The sequence below is a fragment of the Barbatula barbatula genome (assembly GCF_947034865.1).
Source record: "Barbatula barbatula genome assembly, chromosome: 24".
Taxonomy (NCBI): domain Eukaryota; kingdom Metazoa; phylum Chordata; class Actinopteri; order Cypriniformes; family Nemacheilidae; genus Barbatula; species Barbatula barbatula.
The window spans coordinates 11380591-11390839 of NC_136787.1; the positions used below are offsets into that span (position 1 = coordinate 11380591).

Below are 10249 nucleotides of genomic sequence, written 5' to 3' on the forward strand. Positions count from 1 at the left end.
GCGGTATCACAATCACCAACCGGGGTATTACGTGGCGGCGGCGTAGACGGTAGAGGTCCACCCGCGCATTATTCTTGTATTGTGCTCTTTTCTCATATGTCTGCTCAAGTCGCAAGCTGCAGGAGGACAATAATGTTTTGTTTGTATAATAATGTTGTGATGGGCCTATTAATTGATCACATATGCCGGTTTAATACAGTTTAAAGTTTTAATCCACGATTTGTTCATCTCTGTTTAAGATTAAGTGGTGCAACGCAATTTGAATGAAAATAAAACTAGGATCAACAAATACTAGATTAGCTCTAAACTCTGTTTACTTGACAATCCTTGTTGGTTCAACCCACCCTATAGGTCTAAGTGTTGTGAGGGTAATTTGCGCCATATGTGCATTTTTTATCAATTTCCCACACATTTTATACAAATACAGGACAAATTAGTCATTAAAAACTCTCTTTACTATCACTATCATAAGCATTTTTATATATATTTTTAAACCACAAAACTTTCAAAAATGAAAGTTGTTTATATTATAAGGGTTGACTTTGCATGGCAATCTTTAGACATTACAGATCCATTTGTAAGCTGTATTACATAGATAATCATACCACACTGATGTATAAGAAAGAATACTTCTCTGCTTTATGGCCATTGGGTCTGATAAAGCTAAGTGGTGTTTCAGTGTAGATCTGCATAAAGAGGGTCTTCTATTTGCAGTTTTCATAGAACTAAGCCACAAACAAGAAGTGTTTGGCCTGAGGTGTGAACTTGTGCCAGCTGTGTAGTTTAGCTCAAGTTAGCAAAGTTCACAGCTGTTTTTAAAGACAAGTGTTGCATTTAGTCATTTAGTCTGCTAAATGACTAAATGCAAATGTAAATGTTAATGTCCAGAAACCGTTATTAACATCAATGTTTTAGTAAATCCTCTTTAACTCCCATTTAAAATCTCAGAGACATCAAATATATTTCATGAGACTTCATATACAGTATAGAGACACAGATTTTTAGATATATCAATACTGTGATTGTTTACTGTGAATTTAATTATCATTAAAGCTTAACAAGTGAAATATCATCCATGCAAAACACCTTAATAGAAATACCAACAACAGGACGAATCCATAAAATGCATAAATAATTGCTTTATTATTACATATATTTAAGTTTAGGATTCATATTTGCATTACCTGTGTTTTTAATTCAGATAAAAAATGCTTGACAAGCCATAAACCATTCTAACTATCTTGCGTCTACAGTGGAAACTATGTGTGAGCATAACATTGACATGAAATGCAGACATTTAAACACAGGATAAAATAATAATTAAACACTAAAAATCATTTAAAAACATACTGTGTAAGAAACATATATGGCGCATAAGTATTTCCTCAATTAAATAAGGATTTAGAAAATACTTAAAATACATTTACATTTATTCATTTGGCAGACGCTTGTATCCAAAGCGACTTACAAGTAGTTTTTTTACAGTGGCACATTACTGCAGAGCAATCAGGGGTAAGGTGCCTTGCTCAAGGGCCCTTCAGCCATGACCTGCTGGCACTGAGATTAGAACCTTCTGATCAGAAGCCCAACACTCTAACCACTAGGCCACAGGTGAGTATATGACTTTACTGTATAAACAAATCGATAAAACATGTTAATGCCTTCTTTTCACAGACCCATTTGAAAGCTCTATTACATGGATAATCATACCACTCTGATGTATAAGAAATTACACAGTTCTCTGTGCTACGGCCGTTGGGTTCTCCAGACCTCCAGAAGCTGAAACAACAGATCATCATTAGATCTTCAGTGGTGTATTTTGTGTGATATGAAACGGACTGTGAGAATCATTTATTGATAATAATCAATTGAGTGATTTCTCACCCAGAGGTCAGTGTGCTGCCATCAACCCATTTCCATCTGCCCTCCTCATCACTGTCAATCAAACCAATCCAGCGAGATGAACCCCAAGACATATTCCGAATAAAACCCTGACAAAATGAAATAATCACACATATACAGTATAAAATAAAATGATCATTTTAATTGCTGTCCTTGTTTTGTAATCCCCAACCACACATGTACTGTACATGTTCTTTACTCACTTGTTCCTCTTTGTTGTTAATGATGATCAGATCTGCCCCTCTCTCTCTATAGTATCTTCTGCCCTCATCCCAGGTCTTCCTCTCAGAAGAAATGTAATAAAAACTGGATTTATAGTAAGTCCATCCATCTGTTTACACAAACAGTTCAGCTATTAGCTCTTTATCAATACATAGAATACTTTTAATAATGGATTTCAATGTCACAGACAAGATACATGTGCACAGTCTCTGATTGGTCAGAACGTTCATCTTAAATATTACAGAGTAACTTGTTTATAATTACTGTATTTTTAGTTAATTATTATATGTCATACTTCAGAATAGGCTGTAATATACAAACAAAATAATCAAAAACAAGATGTTCCTGTGAGACAGCAGTGTCTCTACTACTGATATTAAGTTACCGTGTAACTTGCTCTCTTTACCAAGATACATCTGAAGATTCTTCATTTTTAATTTCAGCTGGTGTTTATCAGAGGTCAAATTTATAATACTGAGTATTAATTCATGTATCTCTTCTGTGCGGTTGGTATCATTGGTTAATAGCTGGTCTCTCTCCACTGTGAGGTTGGTATCATTGGTTAGTCGACGATCTTCCTCTTCTGTAAGAGTGGTTTCCTTGCTTAATTGCTGGTCTCTGAGGTTTTTGTTGTGATACTGGTGATTGTTTGCATTGATCAGGACAAGCAGCGCTATGGTTGCTGCCATCAGAATACACAGAAGCCCCAAACACACTACAACTGATCTGTAGACTCTGATCCTCATAGACTCACTTCCTGAAGATGACAGACGTGTCATAATTTTATATTCCACCATTACGTTTATAAATATAACAGCACAGATGTACAATTTTCTTCTACTCTTGTTGTGCTTTGTATTAGAACACAGAAATGAACATCATTACCTTTACGCTGCACTGGCTGTTGTGGGTTTGTATCTGTCCAGAAGTCTTGATCTCTAACATAATCTCCACTGTCATAGATTTCCACAATCCTCTCCACTCTGTCTCTTTTCATTACCTCAGACTGAGTACACGGTACATCATTGTCATATATTACCTCCATCTTTTACACTAAAAAACGATGCAGATGCTAGATGCACCTCTGTGTGGTTTGCTTTAGTTTTTTCTTTTTGGTCTTCTCTGCTTTTTGACACTGAATGCAACTGGTCACATGATTGAGTGACAAAGAGGAAGCAAGAGATCAATGTGTGAGGTCCATGATCATGTGACAGTCAACGCTGTCTGTGTTGATTCTTTTTAAGGCTGCAAAGAATCACTATCAAAACTGTTGGTTCCATTGCCAAATAATAGACTTAAATATCTTTAATATAAGATACAAATATCAAAGATACAAAGCCGAGCTGTCTGCAGAACAACAAACGTTGTATGGTTGGGGGAAGACCTTCATAGGGGTCTTCTCACACATTTCAAACTGAGTTATTGGGGGGCATATTACCATTATAACTTGAAAACAGATGTTCTTCCTCGCCATGCCTAGTGAACCCCCAATGATAAAGACTATACTATGTACAATTAGAGAAAAACTTACAATGAGATGAAATTAAAAAATAACGTCAACATGATTCCTTTATATTTTGGTTGATAAAATCTTCAACATCTGCAAGCAAGAATTTAGGATGCTGTTTTAAAGCATAAAGCATTTCGAAAACGGTTGGTATCATTAAAAAAATTGGTATGGGCTAATGGGATGATGTCTTTGGATTGTGATCTTGGACTCTTTGCAAAAGTTTGCAACTTTTTGCATTGCCACAAAGGTACTTAAAGCTAATGACAGGGAGCTAATAATGTTTTATCATCCAGAATCGAGTACTGTCATGAGTCTACATGACTACTTTTACTTTAACTTAGTCTTGCTTTTTATATTTATATACTTCCTCCTATTTGACCAAGTTCCTTTCCATTACAGTATTACCAGTTTGCAAAGACACCCTTCACCTTCAGGCCATCTTGCTTAAAGTGCACACAGAGAAACCAAAGCTCTTGAGCTCCCTGAAAATTACATCATGGTAACTTTTACATTAAAGATTTTATGTACATGAAATAAGTAATAAACATTACCATAAACACACAATAGACAATTGTGTATAGACTGTTTGCCAAAAAGTAACCTAACCTTGTACTGTGCTCACAATATTTAGGTCTTCCTTACTATTTGTGTCATGAATAGTATGTGCAAAACCTCATGCAATAAACAAAAGGTAAGAAATAGCCGGATGGGCTACTTTTTTCGCAGAGATTTGTCTGTATGCATTGGATGGACACTATTCTAGCCCAAATGTAAATACCAAGAAACTTGCATGTATTTATGCTTCACTCACACATAGGCCTATGAAAATATAGACAATGTACTGTTTTAAAGGTCCAGTGTGTGACATTTTGCGGTGTGTAGTAGCGGTGGGGTTGCAAAATTGAAGCCAACGGCTCACTCCACACCTCTCTTTCGAAGCACTATGGTGGCTGACACAGGACTGAGTCAAAATAAATAAATAAATAAAATAAGTACAGTCAAGCCAATGGTGAGACTTTCTCAGAAAGTACACAGGACGTCACCTTAATTAAAAGTTCCATCTGCATCTGGATACTTTAAATGCAGTAACTCAGTGTGTCTATACAGAGTAATTACCCTTGTGCGCTGTGACTAAGATGAAATGTTTTGTTTGGAAACGGGAAGGGTTGAGTTTGTATTGCCTCTGATAATCGGTGTCATTTAAAATGCAGTCCACACTTCTAACAAGGTCTTGAAAGCAAGGTCTTTGGAGCCTTATAGAATTCTAATGTTATGAATCTCTCAAGGAGTGACCTATTTAGACTGTTTTAGAGAGTTTAATGTCCGCAAGATACACACACATTTTAGACTGCCTACTGTGAAACTCTGGTACCAAGCTGTGCTTAGACATGAATTACTGGCATTAATGACTATAGTGTACTTAAAACAAACAGCATAAATCTGTGTCATCAGTACTTCTCTTCTGGCCCTGGTATTCTAGTCCGTGGGAGATATAGGCCAATCATTGTTATTGATGAGTGTATGGTCGTGGTAAACCCTAACAAATTTCTCCACAAGATGGTAATATTATTTAAAAAAATTCTCTGAGAGTTGAATAATGGCGGATAGGGTGGGGGCTAGAGATACAATATACGGTTAGTGCTGTCACGATTATGAAATTTGGCGATTTAATTGTCTATTAAATCACTGCGAGAATGTTTTGGGGCTTTGACACATGGGCGTATATCACGATTGAGGGGAAGGAGGTAAGGAGGAACACGTCCCTCCCATCCGAGGGTGGTTCCCCCCAAAATCATAAAAAATTGCGTATATTTATGTATACCTTAAATAATTGTGTAAGTAGAAAAAAATACAAACTGACAAAATCAGTTTTAAGTTTAGAAACAGTTGAGTTCCCCCTCCCCTGCCTCACAGTGGTTTGGCCCAGCACCTGCTTTCCCTGTATATCTCACCTACGCTACATACATATGTCAGGTATGTGGCTCAGTTCATCAGTGGTTGTTGAACATTGCAAATAATCGTGACAGCCCTTTTACAGTTTGTACAGAATTAAAGTCCCTATAAAACATGGAAACCCATCATGGTGTGTGTGTGTATGTGTAGGGGAGAGAGCGGGAACTTAAAGTATACAACCCTTGTGCCCTTTATAGGTATAGTTCACCCAAAAACTCTCTACGGCTTTGTTTCTTCTGCAGAACTCTAAAGAAGATATTTAGAAGAATGTTGGTAACCAAACAACGGCGGTAACGATTGACTTGTATTGGTTTTGTGTCCATACAATAGAAGTGAATGGATGTCGACGTTGTTCGGTTAACAACACTCTTTAAAATGTCATCTTTTGAGTAATTTAAGTTTGAAACCAATGATCCTAAAGCTCAGCTTATGGAGTGAGGTGGAATGCCGTTGTTTTAAGTAGACATCAGATATCAAAATTAACTATATAGTATGTTTAAAAGTCATAAAATTTGATTGATATGTTTTCACATATATGTCTATGTTATATGATTGATCTTATGAGTTGTCTTTGCGTTCCATTCTATGAGAAGTAGATATGTGTATTTATTAGCACTACTGATTAAACACACACTACAAATAATCGGATAGAAATTTACATTTCACGTGAGTTACATGACATTTGAGAGATATCAAACACTGTCAACAGTCTTACTATATTGTATATATTCTTGAGAAACTAATAAATAGCAGAATTTTTTTTTTTTACATTTTTCTAAGATCAGGGATGACAATGGATGTATTACTTTTCTGCAACATCAGACTAAAGACTGCAATAAGCCGCATTCAGAACATCCAAGCAACCCCCAAGAAACACCATAGAAACCGCCAAAAAACCCCTAGCAACAAGTAGCAATGTTCTGAAAACACTCAGAATAGCTTTTGCACTATTCTACAACCCCTCAGCATCACATTTTACACTAAATTTTACTCTTCTTCAAAAAAATTATTGTGAATCAAGACTTTTTGTATTGTGGGATGTAAAACTTTCGGTTATAAGAACTTTCACATTTAGAATCGACCTTCTGCAGCTCTCACATTTCTTTCAGAGAAGGAAAGGGCCAAAAATAGAGTGTGACAGGCACGTTCTGATCAAGCTTTACTTCAAACTAGCTTGTAAGGGCAGGTAAGGTACAAAGTAAGGAAAATATAAAGGAGAAAAAGTATCAGGGGCCCTGGAGGGAAGAGGTAAAGGAGAGAACAACAACAGCTTATTTGCGCTGTTTAATGGATTTGGGGGAGCGGAATCAAAGAGACGAGGAACAGGCTAAACTTTTTTAGAGGGAGATAGAGTGCTTGTGAGAATAGCTGAATATACATCCCTTTTATTTCTTTTAGGACAATCAGCTGTATTATGCCGCTGGGTCCCAAGGACATTTAGCCTGAAAAATTCAACAACGTGTCATTAAATGAAGAATAAGACGCACACATCAGCGAAAGGCTTTAAAATGCATAAGTCATGAGAGGACTTGTTTCACAAGCAGGGCGCAACTAGACGCACTTAACTGCTGTATTCATCTCGCTGTAGTCCCCTTAACTATATTAGATGCAGGATTTGGTCCTCAGCATTGCTATTGATTTTGTTCGGCTCTTTCTGGGTATTACAAAGCAAGGAACATCACAGCAGCAGCATGTCGGCCTCATGAGGGAGTTACATCATTTTGATTCATGTTCTTTATCTTTTCTTTGGACTTGTCCAATCCTTTTTCCAATTTTTGGTTAAGCATGTTTTCTGGCTTTGTACATCCGAGCCGTGATAATCTGGGAGGTCATCGTTTTGTTAAAGTAGATTCTCTTTGATTGTTTGAACCTAGCATTAACATTTGCTTCACTTGTGTCAACACGGTCCAACGTGTTTCAGGATAAAATAACTTAAACCAGATTTGGAGGTCTTTAAAAACAGACTATATGCAAGGACTGTAGGGAATTGGACAGGAAGGCAGCTTTAAAAGTTCTCTTTTTAAAAGGATACTTCACTAAAATGTTAAAAAATCCTGTGTATTCAAAACCTGTATGACTCATATTTCTAAACACAAAAGAAGATATTTTGGGAAATGTGTCAGCCCTTTTGTGTCCATACAATGGACGTCAATGGGGGTCAAGGTTGTTTGATTACCAACCTTCTTCAATCTTCTTTTGTGTTCTGCAGAAGAAAGAAAAGCATACATGTTTGGCATGAGAGTAAATAAAATGTTTATTTTTGGATGACCAATCCCTTTAAATAAACACAGCAGGCTTGTACTTGTGTTCTTGAGTATTGGAACCAGACGGTTAATGATGACGTAGAGCGAAAACACGAGGACGCAAGATCGCTGGAGACGGGAGGCTCAGAGATGATATTTTTTTGTATGCAAGACCCGGAAGCGGGTTAGCATTTAAGGACTTCCGGTTCCATCGCTCAAACTCTATGGGTTTTTTGAATGGGTTATGTCACAGATAGCCTGTGACTTATGGCTAAAAGGACTTTTCTCAAGGCTTAATGTTTGTTGTGTTATATGATTTAACATTTACAGAAACCACACCAAACTCTTTTACAAATGTTAAGTTTATTTTCCCTGTAACAAACCAACATACATATACACATATACAATACTATTGTACTCACATTGTGGGTTACCTCTCTACTGGCAAACCCATGTGCAGCAACGGCTGCCATTTTGAAAGCTTCTAATTGCCCAGTAGGAAGGGCACTTTCATTGTCAGTGACATCACAGGGGTAAATCAGGGAAACTAACATTTTTCAGACATTTCTCTTTGCAATGTTTAGACATCCTGTTGTAATTAATAGTGTGATGCATAGGTTGCATATTAATAACATTTGATTAAACTATTTGGGTAATGTGATCCTTCTTTAAAATGATCAATTACTGCTACATGGTATGTTCCAGAAATGGGAGGAGCTTACTCCTATAAAAGAGCTCCTGGTAGCCATTTTAAAGGGGGGATTTTCCTAGTATGTTTAGGCCTGAATATTGGCATAGCCAGAATACACAAGTGAACCTCGTATAGACTGGTAATAATATTTATTTCGCTTTAATTTTTGTCTTTTTGCTTGGGAATCACTTTTTGTACCAAAATAAACTAAACCCTGGTTGTGAATTCTTCTCCATCGTCATTTTTTTTACACCTTCACCGACGGTACACCCTAACAAGTGGTGTCAGAAGTGGGATGTGCCGCACAAGTGACGTGTGGGGAGATTGCCTTTTCTGACATGCCTCCCAAACTAAGGAGCCAGCCTGTGGAAGGCACAGTTCAGGATGAGGACCAAGGTGCCAAGGTGCCATAGGAGGTGACCCAGAGGCAAGTGAGCAACCTGCTGAGGTTGCGTCTGCTGGAGGGGAGTCTGCAGTGACTTCTCTTTCAAGGATGTTTGAGTCCTTCATGCAGTATCAGCGAGATCGGGATGAAAGGCAGGAACGAGAAACAGCAAGACGAGACCAACACTATAAAGTTCTCAGTCATCAAGTCGCCCAAATGCAGCTGGATATGGAGCGTTCCCGAGTTCTGGGTACAGACAGAGATGGAGCAGCTGCCAGGGTTAAAAGCCAGGAGCCAAGACTGGCCAGGCTTGAGGACACGGAGGACATAGAACACTTTTTGACCACTTTTGAGAGACTGGCAGAAGTTTACCAGTGGCCAAGAGGAGACTGGGCCATACGCCTAATACCCCTGCTTACAGGCAAGGCCAGGAGTGCTTTTTGTGGCCATGAACTCTTCCCAGACACAGGATTATGACCAGCTGAAAGAAGCCATACTGAAAAAGTATGAGATCAGCACTGAGACCTATCGGCTAAGGTTCCGTTCTCTAAATATAACTATGCATGAGTCAGCCCAAGAACTCTACACTCGTATTAAAGATCTGTTTTGCAAGTGGGTCCAGTTCAACAAAAGCAGCAAAGACAACATTATGGAGACTATAGTGCTTGAACAGTTCCTTCGAGTATTACATCCAGAGGTGAGGACCTGGGTCAAGGAACGGAATCCAACTACGGCTGGCCAGGCTGCTAGCCTGGTGGAGGCTTATATTGCTGCAAGGAGGGGTCCATGAAACTTCCACTATGCTGGTGTCTTGCAAGCCTCCACTGGTAAGTCTGAGGGTTTGGGGGTGTGGTCAAGCTCTAAAAGCCAAGCTAAGATTCTGAAACCTACAACATCCGTTCCCCTACCTCAAACTGGAGTCAAAAATGAAGTTGTGTGTTTTAATTGTGGTGGGCCAGGGCATACTAGACCGCATTGCCCCTTGAAAAAACCTAAGACAGCTAGTCTCTGTTATGTTCCACGGCTAGCGCAGTATGCAACCCCTAAACATGACTTAGAGCCAGTTGTCACTGTTTTGTTGAATGGGAAACCACTGCCAGCTTTGGTTGATACAGGTTGTGCCCACACACTGGTAGAGGCCAAATATGTACCCCGAGATAGTTGGAGTGAGGAGACTGTGACCGTGTATTGTGTTCATGGGGACAGTACTAAGTTGCCACAAGCTGATGTCTACATTGAGGTACATAAACAGCCATATCTTATGAAAGTTGGAGTAGCTCAGAGGTTGCCATACCCCATTTTGCTAGGCACAGATTTGCCAGTGTTGATTGATTTGGTACAGG

General features: G+C 38.5%; 1 protein-coding gene across 2 annotated transcripts; it reads right to left on the reverse strand.

Annotated features, from left to right (window-relative positions):
* Positions 1-1120: 1120 nt before the first annotated feature.
* Positions 1121-3290, reverse strand: LOC306889299 (uncharacterized protein). 2 transcript variants are annotated; one of them, XM_079448094.1, is made up of 5 exons: positions 3010-3290; positions 2531-2881; positions 2106-2233; positions 1885-1991; positions 1121-1779 (listed from the first exon to the last, which is right to left on the reverse strand). In XM_079448094.1, exons 1-5 carry the CDS (start codon positions 3167-3169, stop codon positions 1626-1628), a joined length of 900 nt encoding a protein of 299 aa, XP_079304220.1. In that variant the 5' UTR covers positions 3170-3290; the 3' UTR covers positions 1121-1625. The 2 variants fall into 2 exon arrangements, with proteins under 2 accessions (XP_079304220.1, XP_079304219.1); XM_079448093.1 differs by having other exon boundaries at positions 2510-2881; positions 3010-3287.
* Between the last annotated feature and the right edge of the window lie 6959 nt (positions 3291-10249).